Genomic DNA, 24,999 nt, shown 5'->3' on the forward strand with positions numbered 1-24,999 from the left:
GTTGTTAATATTAATTGTGTTAAGCATCTGGTCACAATTAATCTTTTTAGTGAAGACGGAAGCAAAATAGCCATTACACACCTTAGTGGATATAGACAACTAGACTTCGGGTAAAATTTTAAAAAGTGCTTAAGTGACATAAAGAGCCCAAGACCCACTGACTTTCAGTGGGATTTAGGCTTTTGAAATTTTGCCCGTAGGTTCCTAAATCACTTAGGCTCTGCTCCACAAAGGTATTCCACTGAAATCAGTGGAAGTTGGGAGCCTGAATAACGTTGTGGACTGGGGCCATAGACCCTTTAAAAATATTACACACTGTGTCCCTCAGAGTATTGGTAATAGAAATGAAATTCGGAGAATTTTCTGGTGATGGAATTATACGCTTTTGTAAAGCCCCTGTGCAAAATAATGTAGTGTCTTACATAACTGCTGATTTAAAAAAAAAAATCTTTCGTGAAGCATTACTTTTAAAAGCTCAGATTCATTTTGGCAGTGTGAAGGTTCTATCTTAGAGGCACACAAGATAGGAACATCAAAATGAAAACTTGCATACCAGTATTTAAAAGTTATTTAAGCACATAGCTCTCATAATAGATAGTGTTCACATGTGCTCTTTTTGTACATATCTTATGCTACTGCATGGATTAGATTGTTTACCTTCTTCAACTAGTAGCAGATTTACTACCAGGATTTGAACACTATATGAATAATATTTGAGTATGAAGAACCACCCTGTTATGTATTTTGCTCTTTGCACAACAGAAGTTCTATGAAGGACCACATTGGCACAGTGGGGCCAAATATACATATTATAATCATGTTCATGGTATACTACGCCCTGTTTAGTCACCCAAAACCATGACTAAATTTCATAAGTTCACCGTTTGTTGCTTTTCTTGCTAATTCACACTGTTGTACACTTACCAATTTCTTATTTCAGCTTTTGACTGCATTAGAACATGCAGTGAACTCTGCAGACACAGTTCCCAGTGAAGACCATGAAAAGCTTTATAAAAACTTCATTCAGTGTTTGTCAAAAGTAAGAACAGTTTAATTTATAGTCTCTTCAATAACACAAATAACGTCTAATAATACTGCACGAATAGCTAAATAAATTGCTTTGACTTTTTTCCCCCTTACAAGTTTCCTCGTGAGACTGCTAGGCTGAAGAAGGCCTGTGATGATATGATGGTTTTGTATCCTACCATGAGTTATCCTTTAGAAGTGCTCTGCTTGCACTTTATTCAGTCAGGTGAGTGGGATGGTTTTGGTTCATTTTTGTTGTTCCAAATTTTGTATCTTTTCACTGTGACTTTTGTCTTGCCCTTCACTCCCCCAGTCCTTCTCATAAAAAAGGGAACCAGTCTTTCAAGATCTATTACTTCACTTTGTTGAGGAAAGTTGTAGTTTGAGGCAGCTTGCACCACTTTTCAGCACAAATATATTGTCTATATTAGGTGCTATGTTTCTACCATCCTGGAGAGGAAGACAGTTCTGTCCTAAACCATAATGTCTCAGAACTGTGAAAGTTAGTACTACTGTGCCATCAAAGGACTTCTTAAAAAAAATAAGTGTTTTTTGTTCAACACCAGTTCTGGATTCTTGATTCCTTTGTTGGCAGTGTAACCAGTGCCATGGGAAGAGTGCTTCATGATGCTCAAAAGGAGCCTCTCTAGATAAATGAAGAGTAGCTACATGAGGTTTGAAGAGAATCCTGTTTACTTGTCTTTGATGGAAAGGATGGTGACAATTAAACAAAGCTCTAGAGATGGCTAAAGTGAGAGAATTGGTGAACCAGTATACCCCCTATCCTCTTGGCAGGAACATTCATGAATCTTTCTCCACAAGACTTCCTGGTGGGTGGAGAGTAAACAGGGCTTTTTAGGGTATTTCAGTGAAGTGAAGGAAAGGGGTCTTTTTAAAAAACAGATTTGTTTGTTATATGCTTTAAGAAGGCAGCATGCTGTCTTCCACAGTGCTGGGTTTGAAACTGTTAAATTTCAGTTTTGAGCACTCACTATTGCATTAATATTGTACAAGTGAATAGTGATTTTAGATGTGTTAGCTTTGGGTGTCACAGCTGAGACCTTAAAGGGGCCAGAAGTGACTTTCAAGTTGGACACCCCCCAAAAAACTATTTGTAAATATACAGTCATATTGACCAGGAATGTCACACAAAAACTAAGTAGAAATATATGCCAAGAATCCATACAGAAATTCCTGTGTTTTTTAAACAATAAAGCTGTATAATTTCCTTTGTTAGGAGTGGAAGAATGCCAATGAGTACCAAGTTTCAGGGAGCTAGGCATCATGAAAGTAATACATGAGCAGAAAAATGGTAATACAGAACTCTTAATTTCAGTGTTTTAAATAATTGAACCCAGTGGAAAGGAACCAGCAAGAACAAACCAAACAAGCATAATTCATCTACAAGAAGAGCTAGTATATAGTATTTTGTATCACAGCAGAACAATCCAGAACATGTGCATTCCATTAAATTAAACATAAGTCTGAATCCAAATATGTAATCAGGCTTTTATGCTTAAAACAAAGAGAAGGTAATTGTTAAGCTCATTCTGTTTCTTTGTGACTTTCCTGAGCATCTTAACACTGAAGTTCCACCTCAAAATAGATATGGCTTGCTGCTCTGGAATGCACTGATCTGCACCAGGCACAAAACTGCTGAATTCACTCCTCCTTGCAAAGAGTCATTTATTATTTTCATCTCTATGTGCCTGGACCAGTATTGGTAAAATGAATCTTAACTATCCAACCATATAGTTTCCAGGGCTTTAACAGTTTTCAGTGTTCTCTCTTTATCCTTATTGGAATAAGCAGACATCCATTTCAGTTACAGTTATTCCATTAAATTCAATGGAATTACTGATCCTATGCCAGTGGTGAACTTGTTCAGAGACAAAAGGAATTCCTACTGGCCGTGGAATTTGCTGAGTGATCTTGGCCAAGTCACTTCACTTCGCTGTGCTTGATTCCCTTCCAACCCTTTGTCTGTCTTGAAAGATTATAAGCCCTGTGGGGAAGAGACTGTCTTTTATCTAGGTGTTTGCATTGTGCCTAACATAATGGGACCCTGATTACAATTGGGGTTTTCTTAGCACCACATATAATACACTGTATAGCCTAAATGTAAAGATTAAACAGTGATTTCTTTATTGTAGTGTGCCGATACTACGTTGCAGTCCATTTATACATAAATAGTCATTTAGCTGACAGTTTTGCACTTTAAGAAACGTGGACTTGAAACTGCACTCAAATTCTGGCATGTGTTCACTTATTTATAGAACATAAAAACATTGTAAAGATGTTATGGCCAGCACCTCAAAGATCACAGAATATAATACTGTACACAATATCTAAACAAATTTTACAAGGTATATTGTTTAGGCCATACTTCCATTTTCTACAGGCTAATCCAGGTTAAACAAATATATAAAAAGTTCTAATTGAACAATCATAGAAATTTAGACTAAGATCTTGAAAAATGAGTGTCTACTCTAAAGGTAAGGCTCGCAGATCCATATTTAAGCACCCAAATAAGTGACTTTAGGGCTACTATGATTTATGCTGTCAACCAGCCTCAGAATTGGGGGAACATGAACGTGGCTTAATGCCACCTTTTTCTCCACTTCTGAGCTGTGCCAAGCACATCTAAAATACAGTACAGGATCTGGTCTGGAGTGTTGAAGCTAAAGAAACAGGGAAGTCAGTTGAATCCCATCTCTGTACAATTATGGAAATTAGAAATTTTGAATCTAGCAGTAGAATCTCTCAAATTTGTCTTCACTCTTCTGGTAGTGAGGTGCCACAATTTCTCTCTCTAAAAATGTTATGGGTTTATCGTCAGTTAAAAAATTCTTGTCATCATTGATAATGCAACATTTTGGTGATTGATACAGCACCAATTGTAGAAATTTCTGCTTTCAGAAAATCCAGTTTGCCTCATCTAAGTTGTTGCTTAGGAAAATATGAATACAAAAATGACTCTCTTTAGACAAAGATCACAGGTAATGGTAACTGACAGCCTTCACTCTTCCATGAATATTTGTGCAAATTCCCAGGATTCTGAACACTGTAACCTCTAAAGGTGGATTTAATTTTGCTTTGAGTAATTTAAAAAAGGGGGTTGATTTCACTAATAAGATGTAGCCCTTCTTATCCCTCATAGATTTGTTGGCCCCAGTATTCAGGATTCCTTAACACTAGATACTTTTAAAATTTCCATTTTTAATAATCTAATTTCAAGATATGTTTTTTGTAAGAGATCTTGACCAAGCTTCAGCTTGCTCTAGGAGACTAGGTATCCAGCTTGGATTCATTTTTAAAGGCATGAAATAGTTAGCTATCCCAGCAGAACCCTTCTACTTGAGAATTTCTCAGTGAGATTACAGGGTGCAAAGTAGACTGAGGGAACAGTTACCCTGAGTTGTGGCCTCCCCTGAACAGTCAGTACCTGCTTCTGCTACTTCTGAGATTTTGGCAATGGCTTACAAACTTACATGGATATAACTACATCACTCAGGGGTTTGAAAAATCCATATCCCTGAGTGACGCAGTTATACTGACTCTACCCTCAGTGTAGACAGCTCTGTGTCAATGGGAGGGCTTCTCCCATCAACATAACTACCGCCTCTCATGGAGGAGGATTATTAACTACTCTGACGGGAAAAGCTATCCTGTCGGTGTAGTAGCATCTGCACTGAAGCGCCCTAGTGGCGCAGCTGTGCTGATGCACTGTTTTAAATTTGGACCTACCCTTAGTATGCTGAATCTTCATGACTTTATTTTCCAGCACTTGTGTATAAAATTTTCTGGAGTTGGCATTTTTTTGGGTGATATTGTGTGTACAATCTTATAGAATGTGGCTTCTTTCTAGGCCCCCAGTATACAGCGCTGCTCATTTGACTTATGTGCCTTATGTATGTTCTGCTGCCCTGCCACCTGGCATCAGCAGCACAGGTAACACAATGTATAATCAATTGAGAACCACTGAGTTAAAGCATTTGTACTGTAGATTTTTAAAACAACATATATTATGTAAAGTTTTACAAATAGGAAATGCTCATGATCAGAAAATAATATGCTCTAAAAATAGACGATTTTGATGTGTGTGTGTGTGTGTGTATGTATATATATATATATATATCCATGTTCCATTAATGCCATGCAGAAATGCCAGATGCATGTACATCCATCTGAAGAATTACTTTAATCTGTCTTTAATTTTTTTAAACCATTTATTACATTTGTGTTTTGCTTTCTACCATGGATCTCTGCCTTCCTTCCCCAAGTCTGCCTATAACTTCAAAGCTGCCACAAACATGGGAAAGCACAGATGTTGTATTTTCTTTTAAAAGATTGCACAAATTCATTTACTGTGCCACTAGGGCTGCAATTTTCTAACAATAATTTGTATTTCCCTTTTGTATTGGTAACTAAAGATGAGCAGGTTGTGTATGCATATGGGAAATATCACTGACATCCTGATGTGCTAACTGATCCCCAAAATGGATAATCTATCAATCAACTGGCAACTGAAATATTAGAAATAAATTCTTGTCTTTAACAAACTGCACCATAAAGTAGGAGAGTCACCACCCAAACTTTTTTTGGTTTAACTGTGCTGCATAGTTTATACACAGGATGAATCTTATTTCAGCGGCTCTTAGAATATCTTACCTTAATGACATGGTCATTTAGACCAGGCTGGAAAGTCATCTTGATCACTTGGGAAGTTTAATCTTGCCTGTAGCTCATGTAGGGTTGATAATAACCTTCCAGCACACACACAGAAAAGAGACTGCAGGGATAATTTTAAAGTGGAAGTAAGTCCTGAAATATGCACAGTAAAGTAAGTTCTGCAAATGCATATGCTTACTTTTTAAAAAGTGACATTTGTTCTCTTGTAGGTTTGAGTGGGAACTACAGATACCTTGTATCTATATTTTCATGTTGATGCTTCTCATAATCCATATTAAATCAATAAACTGTCTACACTGGTGGTTCTCAATCTATTTACCATTGTGGGCTGCATATGCAGCTCTCTGTTATGTGGGCCGCATCCACAGAATATATATGCTACCTGTATGGCCAGGAGGATGTCACATGGGCCGCAGCTGTGTTGAAAACTGCTGATCTACATGGTATTAAGCTTAACTAGGTTTCAATCATCTTCCACATGAAGGACAGCCTGCTCAGTTTCCAAGTCCTTCAAACCCTTCCAGCAGCATTTTGCCCTCTTAGGTACAATCTCATGTCTTTCTCTGTCTGCTGGGCCTCTTGACCCCAGTATGAACTAGTATGATATTTCTCTGGAGTTGTTTACCTGTGCCAGAATCTGTAGTAATTAACCCTCCCCCTACCCCCCCCAATTTTAATTCTCAGGGGGTGAGACTTGGTAACCCTCCCTGATGGGGCTAGACTACAAGTTATATATAGCATTTGTAGATACACAAGTTTATGACAAATCCTATGGCACATCTCAATATATTAACTAGTCTTTTGAAGTTTCCATACTTCCATGGTTTCACATCTACTATAATGGTGAGATAGAGGAGTGGAGTATTTGTCTAGTTACAAGTTCCTGAGTGAAATTCTTGAAGTGAGATGGCATGGGCTTCTTTCTTCCTCTCCTGTGCTGTAGTGATGGCCTCTGGTTCAGTAATGTTTGTACATGCTGTCCATTTTTACAAGTGGTTTGAACTGAAACTTGGCTGCTATGAGAGCATTTAAGCCACTGTAATTACTGATTAACAAGGGTTTATGTTGTTCAATCCTTTTTCCTCTGGAGTTAAACTGGGCATTCCTTTGTTCTTAGTGCCTTAGGAGACCACCAGGAGTGAACTTGCTGTTAGGTCCTTTGGGAAGGGGAGAAGGTACAAGAAACTAAGGGCTATGTTCACAAAGAAACTAAAGCACCTAGAAAATCACTTGGATTCACAAAGCCTGGGTTAGGTGCCTAAACTCCTGATACAATGAGTGGGAAGAGATAGGTGCTTTAGAATGGGATTCACAAATTCAGCATGGTAGGCGGGGAACCTCCTAAACTAACCACTGGGAAATGCCAAGCTGAGGGGGTATGTGCTAAGCCCTGCCCCTCTCACAGAGAGAGGTGCCAAGTCCATGCTTCAGGGAAGCACCTCCCTCTTGGGATTCTCAGGTGCAGACCCTCTTTTGGAGTTAGGCACCTTTAGTGTTTTTGGGGTGGGAGGAGAAAGATTCCCTCCCTTAAAACTGTTAGCTCAGTAATTAGGGACTCACCTGAGATGTGGGAGTCCTCTGTCCACCTGAAGGCAAGAAGGTATTTGAACAGGAATTGGCTACCTCTCAGATGAGTACTCCAATCACTGAGCTATAGGATATTCTGATGTGGGGCTCCCTCAGTCTCTCTCCTGTTGAAGCTGTTCCACTGAAAAAAATAATTTGGAAAAAAAAAAAAAAAAAAAAAGGTAATTGGAATAGGGGGACTGGATCCTGGGTCTCCCATCTGAGTGCTCGAAACACCAAGCTACAGAGTCATTCTCATGCTTGCACGCTTTCTCTCTCATCTAACTATTCTTTCAAATTGCATTATGTAGTCAGACTGTAAGGGACTCGTGGGATGGGGAATTCAGGCAAGCATTAATTTTGGTTTGTTGTAGCAGGTGGGATCTTCACTGGGCTAAATTGAAAGGCCTATCTAGAAAGTAGTTTCCCTTGATGAGGATATGACCTTTAGCAATTTAACTTGAGTGGCTAAATCCAAATTCCAGACTTACAAATTTTGGTATGTGGTTCAGAGGTATTAAGTACCTGTAGTGTTTCTTGACTCTGTTTGTATAGTACTTCTGAAAACTGGTTGCTAGTTTTAGAAATTACTGTATGGTAGGAAACTGCTACTAAAAATTCAGCCCAATTAGGTCTGATGGCTAAGTAAATTAATTTCTTTCTAAATCTGTTGATTTAATTTTTTAAATCTTCTTGTGACTTTTGGTTGTTATGCACCATCAAACTGTGGTTATGAGAAATTTTCTTTTTGTGATACTAGGCAGTTTCACTGAAGAGGCCCTGCGTTGTTGTTGCAGGCTTATGGAGATGGACTCAAGTAGCAGCCCGGGCCTTATTGGGTTAGGTATCAAATTCCTCCAAGAAAAAAAATATGAAGAAGCTGTCAAGAGCCTAACTGAAGGTAAACATGTAATATGAAAGGAATGGATAACATGTTGCATAGTAATGAATATTTCTGCTAGGTACAATTGCTAAATTATACTGGATTTATTTTAGGCTTTGTGCTCAAAGTGGAATCAGCTAAATATTTTATAATTAGGTAAAACAAGCAGTAAATTTAGAGGGACATTGCTTGAAATCTAGCCAATTTAAAAAAAAAAAAGTTAAAAGGTGTTTCGGTTACTATATCTGCTCCTTATCAATTCTGAAATGTTTCTATAAGTGTGTTCCTTTTTCTTCTTCTTCTTCTTCACTTTTTTCCCCTCTCACCCTGTTGCTGAGTCAAACCCCACACAAACCCAAGGGCAGAGGATGCATATTATACAAAAGAAACAGTGAAATTGACTGTTCTGTTACAAATGCATAAAGTAAATAATATTTTTCTAACCTTTCAGTTGTAGCCTTATGAAAATAGATTAAAAACAAACTCAGAGGTGACTCTTTTTTCATTAAGCTATGGTGTCCCTTTAAAAACTTTTGTGCATATTTACACTAAAATGTCTTGACCTTTGAAAGAGAATCTTTAAGCTTTTATACAGCAGCTATAACTACTGCAGTGTTTTATGTGTTAAACTAATATTTGATTTATTAGTGGCTTGGTTGCACTCAGACGTAAAAGGCTCTCTTAAAATGGGTCATGACTAGAGCTTGTTGGAAAATAAGGATTTTTCCCCCCCATGGAAAATTTTCAACTTTTTGACTGGAAACCTGAAATATTTCAAATTTATTGATACCATTGATGTCAATGCCTATGGGAGTGATAATCAGGTGCTTCACGCCCCCAGTCAGACTACATCTCCCATGATGACCCATGGCCAAGGATTCCTATGATGTACCTCTCCTCATCGCGAGAAGAGACTATGGTGTGTCATGGGAGATGTAGTCTGGCTGGGGAGCCTGGTCCATAGAGACAAATGGGGAGTTGTGGCATCTGAACTACAACCCCCATTAGGCATGGCATCATATCCATATGAAAATATTTCATTTTTTGGTCAAAAACACAGGTTTTCAGGCATTCAGCTTTTTGACATAAAACCAGTTTTCTGAAGAAAGCAGATTCTGTTTTTCCCCCAAAAAACCTTAACTTAAAAACCCAGTTTTCTGTGGAATGTAGTGACTTTTGACATGAAATAGATTTTTTGGTTTAAAAAAATGGAATTCCTGAACATCTACAAGTTTTTGGCCAAGAACTAAAAATACTGCAACCAGCCCTAGTCATGAACTCAAATTTCAGCTTCATTTCGTTAAAGTGCCTAATATGGGAAAGAATGAGTGACATGGAGCAAGTGAAACTGAGTCATTGTTAGTTGCTAAACTGCCCCCCCCCCCTTTCAAAATATCCCCTTACATTTTTTTTCCTAAACCAAACACTGTGTCTGTGATGGGGGAGTACAGTTAATACCATGCGTCTGTCTGCTGGGTTTCATTTCAAGGCTTTGAGGGAACTTAAGGCTGTGGCATGGTAAGGAAAATTGAATCTATTGTTGACAGATACCAGTGGACAATCAAGGTACTTATACTTTTGAGTAACAGATTGGCTCAAGTTTTATTGGGGTGGGAGGGTGGAGAGGGGTGACTAAATCTTAAAACACCAGTGAGCTCCTCAGTTATCACCAGATTTTTAACATTCCGTTTTTAAGGAAGGCTAGTGAGGAGGTTGTGGTGAAATAGCTTTAATATTATCTAAGTCCTGAAATTTCTTTGATCTCTTTCAGTCTGCCTTTAGACCTGGGTGGAGCTCATGCTGTATTGGCATCTGTAGATCTTTTGGTGGTGGACAAAGACCTGAGAGGAAATTTTTGGAGTAGTCCAGGAGATTTTGGTGCTCATCTCCCATTAAGTGGAAATTTTTATATTCAAAATGAAAATATATCTCTAAATCATAGTGTTCTGTAATTCCTTGCCTTTTTCTCCCAGTTTCTTGCTGGATAGGAAGAATATTGTGAAAATACTGAATATGTCATAATAGCAAAACTTGCACACTTTTTTTTTTTTTTTTAGTTCCACCTTATTTCATTGTTAATTACAAGTGACAAGATAATGTTATAAGCCTGGACTAAAATAAAATAAGATCTCTATTTGAGTCTCTGTGCCAGTTAGCATGGTGATTCGTAGTGGTGTGTTCGTGATAGAACTGTAATGTACTACCACTTCCAACACCCACTAAGGCTAGCTGTATCCCCAAGATTTATTTTAAACAAATACTGATTTTAAAAATATTTGTTCTAGGTTTGCAGCAGACCAGCCAATGTCAAGCAGCATGGTATTATCTGGCAGAGGCGCAAATGAAAATGCATAAATATAAAGAAGCTGTTATTTCCTGCAATCGAGGTAATTATGCTGTAGCTGAAAAGAGTGGTAGTTCCTAATCTTTCACTTTATACTAGATTAGAAAATAATATGGTCATGTTGTTAGCTTACGTTGTAGCAAATACAAAGAAGTGTTATATTGTGATTCTGAACTATAACTATCTTTAAGAAATCTAATCCAAGGGCTAATAAGGTATCTCTTCTCAAAATGTTAATGGAAAAATAATTTTCCGTAGTGCCAACTGAAGAAGCTAATGTTATGGTTACAAATACTCTGCATGGATTTTTTTTTCCCTCTGAAAAGGCCTGGTGCAATTGAAGGATAAAATAATATCTAGCTAGATGTATTCACAAGTCCATCTTACACATGGCCAACTTCCCGTGGTGTTCAAGCTCTAGAGTTGTTAAATTCTTTGGTCCTTTGAAATTCTCAGCTATTATTTATTGGAGCAATTTCCAAAACTGCAATTACTGATACTAAGTTCAATCTTGTTTTCCACCTGAATTTTACTCTACACAGATAAGGGAAAGCTAAATTTTGCTTTTAAAGGGACACTGTCAGTTCAAAATGTCTGAAACTTTGTACCTAGTAAGGTACATGATTATTATAACTGGAAAACTAGTGAAAATAAAGTATTTCCTTTTTTTCCCCAGTTTCTTCTGTATGTTTGACAGCACCTTGTATACAGTCAATTCCACATCCATCCTAGTATAGCTAATTGCTCTCTTGCTAAACAGATTTAAATAACGGGAACAGAAAAGACCAAGTAACACTCTTTTAAAAAAAGCTTAAGAAAAATGGTATGATAGAGGGTGCGCTGTCAAATTTGAACACTTAAATAAGTAAGCATCACAAAATGTCAAGTTTATAGTGCCCTTCTTAAATCAAGCATGGAACTAAAATGAAATCTTTCATTTTTAACAGCTCTTAAGATATCAGGACAATTTGATGATGATAGTGGCAATCTACAGCAGAAATACACTACCCTTCATTTGAAAGCAGAGGCTCTTATTAAAATAGCAGGTGCTGACGCTGCAGAAGAAGCCATTAGCACTCTTGAGCAGGTATTTTTTGGCTGATATAGGTATATTTAAAGCAAATCAAGCTGTCTTCCTATTGCACTCACAATCAAAGAATGTTTCCACTCCCCTTATTTTATTCCCAGTGCAGAGAATTATTTTATATCCACAGTATTTGGTAAAACATTTCTCCCTCACCTTCCACATCTTATCCACATTCTTAGTCACTTCAACTCTGAGTTGGCAGTCTCTCTTCTACTATCAATCTTTAAATTTTCAACCTGTCTCACTGATGACCTCCATTTTTGCACCTTATTATCTCCGGACCCTTCTTTTTGTTTTAGCTTTATTTTTATTTTAATATAAACACACAATGAAACAAAACCTATATAAACACAAGATGGAAAAACCAAAGAAAAAAACAAAATTCAATGTTTATGATTTGTAAATCAAACCCTGAATCCATAGAGGTCACACACAGCATCAGTTATTAAAGTGACTAAATAGATAAAATGAGAACATATCCCCAGTACACACAGGTTTAATATATACTCAACTGCAAAAATATGCAATAGTTATGTGACCAGACATCCTCACATTTTTTCCAAGCGTTTCTATTATACAGTCATTTTTTGTCCATTTAGGTAGTACTAGAGTGCTCACTAAACAGTCTATGTATGAAGGAGGAATTGCAGATTTCCATTTTCTCAAACTAATACTCTGGGCCGCTATAGCTACTGAAGTTTCTTATTGTGAACTTGTAATACAAGCTCATCCAGCACTCCTAAAATACACAAGCTTGGAGAAGGAATGATAGCAGCACTTAAAGAGAGCACTCAGTATGGAATTCCAGAATACATGCACTGTTTGACAGATGTAGAGGATGTGTGTAAGGTTGGGATATAGCTGTTAGTATCTCCAACATTTACTGTGTGTTGCCAATCTAGCCTTAAGCAGATGTTCTGGAGTTCAGCAGTACCTGTTCTAATATCTTGTTCTGAAAGAATCACAAGGATGAAAAACTGCAGGTATCTTCACATTAACTCTGGGTCCTTCTTAAAGTCTAGCTCTGTTTCCTCTAGTTCACTTCTCTCTGACTTAGTGGAAAAACATTAAGTATACTTTATCTTGAAGCACTCTTTTCTCACTTATTTATGGTGACAAATACAGGGAGGAGAGAATGAGGGACAGCTCCTGGTTGCTGCTTTACTATCCCATCTTGCTCTTTGTCTCCAAAATCTTAGTGCATGCTGTTTTACTCACTGCTTAGACTTCCCTCCCAGCTCTGCCCTTGATCTCTTCCATTTGCTCCCTACACTCCACAGAAACCACTCTGTCCAAGGGCACTTAAGCTCCTATCTAAATCAATGGTTTCAAAGTAGCAGCCGTGTTAGTCTGTATCCGCAAAAAGAACAGGAGTACTTGTGGCACCTTAGAGACTAACAAATTTATTTCAGCACAAGCTTTCGTGGGAAATTTGTTAGTCTCTAAGGTCCCACAAGTACTCCTGTTCTTTTTATCTAAATCAATGAAATTCTTCCTTTTCCTTAATCTCCCTTAATATGTAAGCTTCCTTTTAAGACTATTTTAAACTGTGGGAGGTGCACTATCAGTGTGAAATTGCATGTTTAATATTATTATGACCTTCAGTCTTGCCCTGAGAAGTGCAGTGTGCCTCACCATATACCTTGGGGGGAGGAAGGAGAATTGACAGCTGACGCACAAGCAGAAATGCATAACAGACTTTCAAAGATAACACATTGAAGCAGGTTTTACTTTGGATAGCTCTACTAAGTTTTATATTAACTATTCTGCAGCATTTATCTTCCGTTACCTTGCTGTCTGTTGTTTTTCAAAAAAAAAAAAAAAAAAAAAACCTGCTTAAAATGGTTAAATCCACAACTATAAAATCTGTTCTAATGCTACGTTAAGCTTCTTTAGAGAAGATATGCAAATCTTATTTTAAAAATAAAACTTATATGTATATAACATTTTCTATACCCAAAGTCCTTTTACTTGCTGATCTACAAGCTGTAGCATACTTCTTTGCTATGATGAGTCAGTAGAACAAAGGCCAGTTAGTTATAACTTTCAAGGATCTAAATAACACCCTCCAAAACTTAAATTCATGTATGTACTGAATACTTCTATTGTGAATGGCATTCAACACAGATTCCTAGCATTACTTAATTTCTCTAAAAGATTTGAAGCACAGCCATAACAATTTCTAAGTGGCTTTTGTTATCTGGGGACAGAGAGGATAGAGTTAATATATTTACTATTTGTATTATGCCTGGAGATGGGTCTAATATCTTAGATGAGTAATAACCTATCAATTGTAGGGTTCAATAAAGTTTCAGCTAGTGTTTACTATTTTCTAGGTTTCAGATATAAATAATGACCCAGTGCTTCTAGCTCTCAAAGGTCAGGCTTATCTGAACAAAGGTTTGATTGATCAAGCTTCAAAGGTAATCTGTTCTTTTTCTTTTAAATTGAACTATTTTTATTCCTGTATATAACTGGGGGAAAAAAATCAAAACATATCCTTTGGCAGGTTGCACAACAGCTCGTGTTGTCCCACCCTCACCAGGCAGAAGCCCATGCTCTTGAGGGTTTGATTCATTATACCCAAAAGAATTATCAACAGGCAGAGAGAAGGTAGGGTTTTTTTGTGTGTCTCTGTAAGGCGTGAGAGAACTCTTTAAGGATTTATATGACCTTTTTCCTCTCCCCCCATGCCTCCTCTTTTACTTAGCTTTCAAAGAGCGATTGAAAGAAAAGCTGAAACTGCAGAGTACCATCACTACCTAGGACTCACTTACTGGTTCATGGGTGAAGAAATAAGGAAAGATAAAACAAAAGCTCTCACTCAGTTTCTGAAGGTAACAAAAACACCGTTAACTTGTTCATGTGGAACTGTTTATTAAAAAACCTAAGTTAAAAATATCTTGGCTGGAATGAGGCTAAATGTGTATCTAATGTTTCACAAGCTGAGAGGTTGGAAAGCTTGCACGTAGGACAAATTAAAAGTGGAAGCTGGGAAAAATGGATCTCCATGCAAACTCTTTCTTGAAACCATGTGACTTCTTGAAACCTACTTGCTGCCTCCTCACCTTGCTCTCATAGAAGCTCCTAATGCAGCCTAATGGTAGTGACTTAGGAAGCAGCTTCTGACCTATCTTTTCTCCTGGGCTATGCAGTCCAGGCCGATGCGCATGCAACTTCAGAAAGTGGGGAAGGAGGCAAAGAAGGGAAAATTAAAGTGGCAACTGAAAAAATGGGAGGAAAGGGGCAGGAGAGACAAAAAAGGAGGGTTGGATAACCAAGTTGAAAGGTTGGATGCTACTGATAAGCTGGAGTTTTCCCCTTGTTTTTTTCCTATATAGAAATGAATGTGTACACAATTGTGATGCATGCGACTCACTTAAGGGACATGTTGAGCATGCTGCATTCTGTTTTTTTGGCATGGATTATAAACTTGGTCAACAGATACACCACAGGTTTTTTTCAACAGACTTGTTTTTTGTGTTTTGGGGTTTTTGTTTTTTTAAAATAAACTCAAACCACAACCTTTTACCCTCTGTATATAGGGGTATTTCTTTTTCTCACTCTGGTTGGGAAAAGAACATTTATAGGCTCCAACCTGAAGAGTGAAAGAATGGCATCCTCATCTACTGCCTCCAGTCTGATCTCTGTGCTGTATGCTGGACAATATGAAAATTACACTTTTAATAATTTATGTATGTTGGCCTTTTTCATTGATCACTACAAAACTGTCACTCTGCTGTTTGGCTTGTGGCCTTTCAGACCTAAACAATAGCAAAACTTAAAGTTCCCATTGTTAAGATTTTTTTAAACTTCAGTACATAACAAAATAAACCAGCTTGAAGTTCTGCATGATGTAATGCAGCAAAACTACAAGCATAGTGCTAGAAAAATGACAGTATTTTTACCTAACTGTTGTAACAACACTCTAAATGCTTATTAAAGTGGATTGTAATGTTCCCTTCACACCTTGTTTTTCTGATGGGCAACATTCACAAGCATTTGGCATATTTATCACCCTCAGTAAACTCTGTGAAACAATTAGTATTTTTTTTGTTTTAAAATTCTGCCTAGCTTTAATATATTACCTTTGATGCTACATGAGAAATTCACAAGTAGCGTATGTCTTTGGTTCGATATGGCCTCTGTTGTGTAAATATTTATACATCAATGGACTCATTCTTGTGTATTTATAATTATGCTTCAAAATGCACCGTATTCTTTTCCATTTATGTGCCTGTTCATAGGCTGCAAAATTGGACAGCTACATGGGAAGCATCTTCTGCTATTTAGGTCATTACTACAGAGATGTAGCTGGAGACAAAAGCCGAGCTCGTGGCTGCTATAAAAAGGCTTTTGAACTAGATAGAACTGATGGAGAAGCTGGAGCAGCAGCTGTAGACTTAAGTGTGGAACTTGGAGACACGGTATTGTATATCCATTTTTTTGAGCATTTGTGGTCCAATTTGAAGTGACTTGTAGAAGAACAGATTTTCTTGTCTTCAAAATACATAGAGTTTTGAGACTGGACACTTGGTCTATTTTTCATTGTTCAGTAATGTTATAGCTTCAGGCCCGCTTGACTTCTCCACTTAAAAATATTGATTAAACTTTTTTTGGGGAGAAAATTTGACATAATATTTCTGAGCACCAGAATTAGCATGATTTTGGGGGTGGGACGGTTAATTGGCAAACATGAAAACCTAATGTCAGCCATACAAACTACACAAACAATCCAAAACATCCTCCCCCAGAATACTTATTTTAGATGAACTTCTTGGCCTACCTGTGTCAACTCTTGTAGCCTATTTCTAAAAAAAAAAAAAAAGGCAAAACCCCACTCTTAATAGTTTCACCAAAACAATATGGAAGTCTGGAAGCTTAGTGTTAGGAACTCAGCTATAGAGCCAGTAACTATGGCTTTCAGTAGCTCTGCTCATAGTAGAGAAAATAAAGATCTTTTAATAACAGTGGTAATATTTTTTTTTCCCCCAGCACCCAGGAGATGTCATAGTTATCTGCCTGTTCTAGTTGAGGTGGATGAAACTGTTAACAGGGAGAAGTTTGAAAAATAAACTGTCTTTAGAATATATACTACTAGAGTCAGATTTGGTATGGGACTTCAGTTAACTGCAAAGTCTTTCGAATAACTCATGCTCTTTAAAGATTCTAATGTTCTTATTAAATGCTCAGTTTTCTAATGTACAAAAGCATTACCATCTTATCTGTCACAGATTAATTTAAGCACAGGTTCAAAGTGAGTGTTCAATCTTGTCTTCTAGATCTTTAATGGTTCTCCCCCTCTTTTCTCACCCCCGCAACAACTAGAGGTCAGTTTTCAGGCTAACGCTTCTGATCAGTCAGGACTCATCTGAGATTCAAACAAATCAAATGTAGACTGTAGGGTTTGCATAGCTGCTAGCATTTTCAGTGGAACTTTTGAAGTGACCCATGTTTGTGTAGGTCTACAACAGACAAAAATGGACTAAAAAGCAGCGATGGCTAGCAGAGTCCATGGAGGAAGGAGACAAATTGTTCCTTGCCTCGGTAGTAACCTATTGTGGTAAGGTCAGCTGATAGAAAGTTTTCTAATTCTTCCATCTCTTCCCTGCCTTCCCATCCTCTGTCTGTCTTTCTTTAAGAGATTTGATAAAAGAGGGGTGAACAAAAGTTTAAGATCAGTCTATGCAAGTCAGTCTCATTATTCCCCTTGTGAAAGAAATAACATAACTAAAACATGTCCCATTCCCAGACACTAGTCCATAACTAATATGTGATATGAGAGTGATTCTGGAGAAATATAGGCTTTTTTGTTTTCCCTGTTAAAGTAACTGACCTGCGTCTCAATACTTGAGTAGTATTTGTTAGACAAATGCAAATCCCAAACAATGATTTGTTCTCTTTATATTGCATGTGCATGTAAATGTATCTAATCTGATATTTTTGGGTTTTATTAGGAGACTGCTCTGGCAATCTTGACTGCAGTAACTGAAAGAGCAAGTGCTGGTACAGCAAAGTGGGCCTGGCTTCGTCGTGGACTTTACTACCTGAGAGCCAGTCAGCACTCCCAAGCAGTGGCTGAGTAAGAGAACTAGTAATTGAGTTAAGCTGTTAGCCCCACAGTGCTAGTCAAATAGTTTAATCTCTAAAATCTATTTAGGTCAAAGACAGTGAAAATAACAAAGCAAATCTCCCTATTAAGAGATTTGGCTTATTGCAGTTGGTGCTGCAGCAAATGCTATAAAGTCATTTTGTCTACTCTTCTCCTTTTACAGAAAAACTTACCCTTGAGAGCAGTAGTCAGAAATCAGATTTCATTGAGATCATTTATAAAACTTTGTCTCCGTAGGATCTTGAGACAAAACTTTGAAATTTAATACATTGTGTAATGTGCTATAGGAGGATGAAAATTACATTAGAAAAACCAAAACCTAAAACTATATAATTTCATATACATTCATTACATTTATGCAAGGCAGAGATTTTGTATTTCAAATTAACTAATGGTCTACCTTATTTGAATTTGGATAACTTTCTTTTGTTTCCTGACATGTTCAGCTTGCAGGCAGCTCTAAGGGCAGATCCAAAGGACTCCAACTGTTGGGAGTCTCTAGGAGAGGCATACCTGAGCAGAGGTGGATATACAACAGCACTGAAGTCCTTTACAAAGGCCAGTGAGCTGAATCCTGAATCGATATACAGTATTTACAAGGCTGCATCAATTGAGCAGATTCTAGGAAAATATAAAGACGCTATAGCTGAATACCAACAAATCTTAAAGAAGTCAAAAGAATATGTACCTGCACTCAAAGGTAATAAAGATGGATCGTTAACTTAGTGTAAGATTGAAACTGAAGCACCAAATTCTAGATCAGGAAATGCTTGTACTGTGTAGAGAGGAAAAATAACTTTGACCAGCAAGCAGTACTCACTGGGCACTAGCAGACAAAAAGTTAAAATGGTGGATATTCTTGAGCCCTAGCAGATAACCCTAAAAGATTCTTAGTTTGGTAGGTGGGATTAAATCTTAGAATTAAAACTAGGTCTGTCAAGCAATTAAAAAAAATTAATCACGATTAATCGCGTGATTAAAAAAATTAATCATGTGATTAACCAGTGTTAGAATAACATTTATTTAAATATTTTTGGATGTTTTCTACACTTCCAAATATATTGATTTCAATTACAACACAATACAAAGTGTACAGTGCTCGGTTTATATTTCTTTTTTATTACAAGTATTTGCACTGTAAAAAAACAAAAGAAATTGTATTTTTCAGTTCTCCTAATAGAAGTACTATAATGCAATCTTTCTCATGAAAGTTGAACTTACAAATGTAGAATTATGTACAAAAAATAACTGCATTCAAAAATAAAACAAGGTAAAATTTTAGAGCCTGAAAGTCCACTCAGTCCTAGTTCTTACTCAGCCAGTCACTCAGACAAAGAAGTTTGTTTACAACATGTGCTGGGTCATCATCTGAGACTGCAATAGCATGAAATATATAGCAGAATGTGGGTAAAACGGAGAAGGCATACAATTCTCCCCCAAGGAGTTTAGTCACAAATGTAATTAACACTTTTTTTTTAACGAGTGTCCTCAGCATGGAAACATGTCTTCTGGAATGGTGACCGAAGCGTGAAGAGACGTACGGATGTTTAGCATATATGCCACTTAAATACCTTGCAATGACAGTTACAAAAGTGCCATACAAATGCCTCTTCTCACTTTCTAGTGAGACTGTAAACAAGAAGAGGGCAGCATTATCTCCAGTAAATGTAAACAAATTTGTTTGTCTTAGTGATTGGCTGAACAAGAAGTAGGACTGAGTGGATTGTAGGCTCTGAAGTTTTACATTGTTTTGTTTTTGAGTGCAGTTATGTAACAAAAAAAATCTACATTTGTAAATTTCACTTGCACTTTTCTTGACAGATTGCACTCCTGTACCTGAATTGAAAAATATTATTTATTTTGTTTATCATTTTTACAGTGCAAATATTTGTAATAAAAAATAATATACACTTTGATTTCAATTACAACCCAGAATACAGTATATATGAAAATGTAGTAAAACATCTAAAATAGTTAATATGTTTAAATTGGTATTCTATTGTTTAACAGTGGGATTAAAATTGTGATTAATTGCGATTAATTTTTTTGAGTTAATTGCGTGAGTTAACTGTGATTAATCGACAGCCCTAATTAAAGCACACCCTTCTCCTCACTTCTTCCCTCCCTCCACCACCACTTGTGTTTAATCCTAGAACAAAAATCACTGCATTGCAAGGAGAGGAAGAAGAGGTGGTTTGTGCCTGGTCTTTTTGCTTTTATATATTAAAATCTGACTATGTGCTTTTTGTTAAAAATAAATAAATAAATAAATCTTTGTATTTTCCTCTGAAAATATGAGGAATTTCAAGCTCTGTTTTGTTTTTTGAGAGCAAGTTGGAGGAGAACTTTGATAGCTGAAATGTGGATTGTGAGATTTTTTTTTTATTGCCCATAAATGAAAGGGTAGGAATGGCTGGATTCTTAGCAAAAAGGCTTCCTCCCAAGTGTTCTAGTTAAATGGACATTTAAAAACAAATCTGAAGTTTTTAAACAGTCTAGTTTTAAAGTATTTAGGCTTTGGGTTTTTTTGTGTGTTTCTGTAATTCTCCAGTTCAGGGCAGGTAACAGCTTACTTTCTAACATGGGCAAGAGGGCCTTCTGTAGCCCTGCAAAGATGAGTGTGTTGTACTATTGCCAGCCAAGCATGCAAATGCCTTACACTCAACTTGGTGCCTTTTCTCATGTAATGCGATAACTTTTGAGCACCATATCCAATCAATTTCAAAATTTCACGGAATGTTCTGGGGATCAGTGGCTGGAACCCTATAGATTTTAGAGAAAAATCAGAAAAGCAAACAGGGGAGACTCAGAGCCCATCTGCTGTTAAGCAGAAGCACAGCTTCAAGCACCTCTGCAGTGGTCTGTAGATCAGACTGGTCCCTGCATAATCATATTCCATTTCATCTTTGCACATTCTCCTATTATAATTTAATATGATGCCCTGAATGATTTGTCTCCCAGACAATTAGTAATCTTGGGGAGGGGAAGGAGGGAATGGGGGCATGTACACAGCCCCTGCCATGGAATGGCAAATGGGAGGGCGGCACAGTCCCTGGCAGGTGGAAATTGAGGACCTTAGTATGGTGGGGAGACTAGGGGGAGTTCAAGGAATCCCTGAAATACAGGGATATGGAAGGTACACAGGGACCTTGTGCAGTGGAATGGAGGGATGCAAGGAGCTCCTTCTGTGTGCAGTAAGCTAGGCCTACAGAAGCTACAAAGCATGCTACCCCTTAGTTATCCTTCTTTGACCTGCTGAATTTTCTTTGTGCCATAATATTTGGGTTTTTGAGTTTAACTATATAAAGGTGTTCTTCAAGCTTCTCGTCAAGACACTCTTCTGCTCACAGAGTAACTGTTTAATTTCCTTTCAGGTCTCGGTGAGTGCTATCTCATGATGGCACGGGCTGCTCTTGCAGACTATCTTGATGGGAAAGTTCTAGATTACGTAGAACAAGCACTTGGATATTTTACACGGTTAGTACTTCATTAAAGTATGTAAGTCTTAATTAAGATCCTGTGGGATAAAAAAATTAATAGTAAATTAATCTAGCATAAAATTTTATTTTGTATTTTTATGAAATAGCATGAATGATGCATCTTGTATTCAGACCAAATGAAGTGATTAGAAAATTTTAATGATAGAATTGTTTCTAAATCTATTCTTGTCATTGTGTGAAGAGACTGATTAAAAAGCAACAATGACATCCTTGCAGAACACTGGGGAGAACTACACCTCTACCCCGATATAACGTTGTCCTCAGGAGCCAAAAAATCTTACCGCATTATAGGTGAAACCGGGTTATATCGAACTTGCTTTCATCCGTTGGAGTGCGCAGCGCCCCCGCCCCCCGGAGCGCTGCTTTACCGCGTTATATCCGAATTCGTGTTATATCAGGTCGTGTTATATCGGGGTAGAGGTGTATGTGGAAATGTAATCACTACTAAAATTGGGGGTGGGAGGTGGGTGTTGTGTTTTTTTTTTTTTTTTTTTTTTTTTTTTTTTTGTCCCTTTGTGTGGGCCTACCTCCAATCTTTTTCTATGGTCCTTTCAGTCTTCACTGCTCCAGTACTCCAAACTGAGGGTGGTTTACCTTGTGTAATATACTGTTCAGATCAGAGCAGTATTGGTGAAACGTGGTTTTATCTCTTAAACTTAACAGACTTAAATTTGTCTTTCATTTTAAATCGTACATTGTGACTGTAGACTTCTGTCTGAAACAACCCCTCCCTGTTCCCAGGAAAGAATCTGATATGAGGTGGAGCTTCCTGTTAAAAAGAGTGTGAGGGATTATTTGGGATTGGGTTTTTTGGAATAATGGAGGCTTGCATAGCTCTTGTTTTTGAAGTTTACTCCCGCAGTGTAGGATTTAAAAATAAAAGCAGCAAGGACATTTAAGTCTCCTGTACATCAACAAACTCCACGTTCCTCATGCTACATCCTCACTTTCTTCTAATTTTGAGGCATACTGGAGGCGACAGCAGAAATTCTTGTGGGAGAGCTAAAATTTTCATCTGTAGTTCATTTTTAATGAAACTAATAAATTACCTACAGATTACTGTTGAAACTATACTTAACCGTTTTGTTAAAGACCATAGCTTAAATCCTGGTCACACTGAGGAAAATGGCAAAACTTCTCACTGAATTCCAGGGGCTAGAATTTCACCTATACACATAACGCCAAAAAAAAAAAAAAAAAAATTGTTCAGGAGCCCAGGTGACTGTATCTGTGGGGAAAAAAAAGCTACATTCAAAAGATTAATTAAACTACTATCTTCAATTACTCTTATATACAAGCTGTTGTCTATGGAGTACTTTCTCTTCTTCCTATCGCCATTGCTTATGCTACACTGATTTGTTCCCCCATCTCAGTCAAGATCTCTTGTGGCCCAGGCACATGTAGCCTATACGCATGTCCTATACTAAAGGAGGCCTCATCTGTGTAGTTCCTTGATTGGGCCCGTGAGCTGCTTCAGGGTTTTAAGGCACTTGCAGCCCCTGTTATTGTGGGGAACAAGAGCCTTGAAAAGCAGGTGCAAAAAGATAAGGTACATAATGAAATGATGGAATATGTGGAGTTTTCTTTTTTTATTGTAACGAGGGATATAAGTATGAGTGGAACAGAGTGAAGATGTAACTGCTGCAAGTTTGTTCTCCAGATTAGTAAAGTATCACCCCTTTCCTTTCTATATTGTGCTGATAAATCTTTGATTAATAAACAGATATAGCTTGGTTATGTGACCTTTCACATCATAGTCTAAATTCGAGCCCTAACATCATCAGCTAGAACTTTTAACAGGAAAAGAGCACACCCGGTTGCCTTTTCCATCTCTTTATTTATGACCTTAAATTTCTAGATGTCACAACATCTAATCTTGTTTCTTTTCATGAAGCTGACATAGAAGGCTGTTTTTTTGGGGTAGAGGTGATCTCCCAGTAGAAGAGGACTCAGTAAAACATCCCATCTTTGCCTGCCTGCCAGCAGTATATGTCATTCAATAGCAGGGTATATTCTATTCATTTGTAGATGTGGAGATTCATATAGTTATTTGGCATGGTCTAGAAGAGGGAAAGAAAAGAGAATGTAGGGCTGTAATTTCTAAAGTGCACTAACTTGTGCATTAATTGGTCTGTGTAGATCCTTCTCGTGCGCGCTAAAGCTTCCCTAGTATGCTTTAACATGGTACACCTCTACCCCGATATAACGCGATCCGATATAATAGGAATTTGGATATAACGTGGTAAAGCAGTGCTCGGGGGAGGGGTAGGGCTGCGCACTCCGGCGGATCAAAGCAAGTTCGATATAACGCGGTAAGATTTTTTGCTCCCGAGGACAGCGTTATATCGAGGTAGAGGTGTAGTGTTTCAGCCAGCACTACATTAACACACACCTGCAGAGTCTACACAGCCCAACATATTGGGGTGCTTTAGAAATCACACACCCACAGAGTGCATTCCCCCACTATGTAGATAAGCTCTTACTTTAGTAGAGCATAATTCTTTCCTGCTCATACTGGGTAGGGTTACCATACGTCCGGATTTTCCCGGACATGTCCGGCTTTTGGGGGTTCAAATCCCCGTCCGGGGGGAAATCCCCAAAAGCCGGGCATGTCCGGGAAAATCGGGAGGGAGGGATGGAGGGCTCGGGCGGGGCCTCTTTGGCCGGGCCGGTGCGGGGCCGGGCCGGGGTCGCGGGGCCGGGGGCATGGTGCCGGGCCAGGCGCGGGGCCGGGCGGGGAGCCGGGGGCGTGGTGCCGGGCCGGGAGCCGGGCGGTGCGCCGGGCCGCGGGCCGGGGTAGCGGGGGGGTGCGCGGGGCCGCGAGCCGGGGTAGCGGGGGGGGTGCGCGGGGCCGCGAGCCGGGGTAGTGGGGGGGGTGCGCGGGGCTGCGAGCCGGGGTAGCGGGGGGGGTGCGCCGGGCCGCGGGGCCGGGCGGGGAGCCGGTCCGGGGTAGCGGGGGGGTGCGCGGGGCCGCGAGCCGGTCCGGGGTAGCGGGGGGGGGGTGCGCCGGGCCGCGGGGCCGGGCGGGGAGCCGGTCCGGGGTAGCGGGGGGGGGTGCGCCGGTCCGGGGTAGCGGGGGGGGTGCGCGGGGCCGCGAGCCGGTCCGGGGTAGCGGGGGGGGGTGCGCCGGGCCGCGGGGCCGAGCGGGGAGCCGGTCCGGGGTAGCGGGGGGGGGGGTGCGCCGGGCCGCGGGGCCGGGCGGGGAGCCGGTCCAGGGTAGCGGGGGGGGTGCGCCGGGCCGCGGGGCCGGGCGGGGAGCCGGTCCGGGGTAGCGGGGGGGTGCGCCTGGCCGCGGGGCCGGGCGGGGAGCCGGTCCGGGGTAGCGGGGGGTGCGCCGGGCCGCGGGGCCGGGCGGGGAGCCGGTCCGGGGTAGCGGGGGGGTGCGCCGGGCCGCGGGGCTGGGCGGGGAGCCGGGGGTGCGCGGGGCCGCGGGCCGGTCCGGGGTCGCGGGGCCGGGCCGCTGGGGGGTGCGCGGGGCCGGGAGCCGGTCCGGGATAGCGGGGGGGGTGCGCTGGGCCGCCGGGGGCCGGCAGTGCTGGGCGGGCTGGGGGTGGTCGGCCGGGGCTGGCACCCCAGGGCCCGAGCCGACCCAGGCTGGCGCCGCCGGGGGGCCAGCCTGGGCCGCGCCTGCTCCCCCCACACCCCACCTTACCAGCTTCAGGCTTCCCGCGAATTTAATATTCGCGGGAAGCAGGGGAGGGGGCGGAGACTTTGGGGAGGGGGCGGAGTTGGGGAGGGGGCATGGGCGGGGCTGGGGGCGGGGCCGAGGCCCCGTGGAGTGTCCTCCAT

At 39.9% G+C, this 24,999-nt stretch overlaps 1 protein-coding gene across 4 annotated transcripts in view; it reads left to right on the forward strand.

Annotated features, from left to right (window-relative positions):
* The window catches only part of SKIC3 (SKI3 subunit of superkiller complex), an 80,395-nt gene that overhangs the window by 11,531 nt on the left and 43,865 nt on the right, over nucleotides 1-24,999 (forward strand). For all 4 annotated transcript variants that reach the window (XM_054032103.1, XM_054032100.1, XM_054032102.1 and 1 more), the window contains exons 7-18: nucleotides 941-1,039; nucleotides 1,144-1,252; nucleotides 8,045-8,185; nucleotides 10,453-10,554; nucleotides 11,459-11,598; nucleotides 13,935-14,021; nucleotides 14,108-14,211; nucleotides 14,309-14,435; nucleotides 15,846-16,025; nucleotides 17,556-17,680; nucleotides 18,157-18,410; nucleotides 21,085-21,187. In XM_054032103.1, coding sequence (XP_053888078.1) covers nucleotides 941-1,039; nucleotides 1,144-1,252; nucleotides 8,045-8,185; nucleotides 10,453-10,554; nucleotides 11,459-11,598; nucleotides 13,935-14,021; nucleotides 14,108-14,211; nucleotides 14,309-14,435; nucleotides 15,846-16,025; nucleotides 17,556-17,680; nucleotides 18,157-18,410; nucleotides 21,085-21,187 — 1,571 coding nt within the window. The remainder of the gene's footprint in view (nucleotides 1-940; nucleotides 1,040-1,143; nucleotides 1,253-8,044; nucleotides 8,186-10,452; nucleotides 10,555-11,458; nucleotides 11,599-13,934; nucleotides 14,022-14,107; nucleotides 14,212-14,308; nucleotides 14,436-15,845; nucleotides 16,026-17,555; nucleotides 17,681-18,156; nucleotides 18,411-21,084; nucleotides 21,188-24,999) is intronic.

The sequence above is a fragment of the Malaclemys terrapin genome, chromosome 6 (assembly GCF_027887155.1).
Source record: "Malaclemys terrapin pileata isolate rMalTer1 chromosome 6, rMalTer1.hap1, whole genome shotgun sequence".
Classification (NCBI taxonomy): Eukaryota; Metazoa; Chordata; order Testudines; family Emydidae; genus Malaclemys; species Malaclemys terrapin.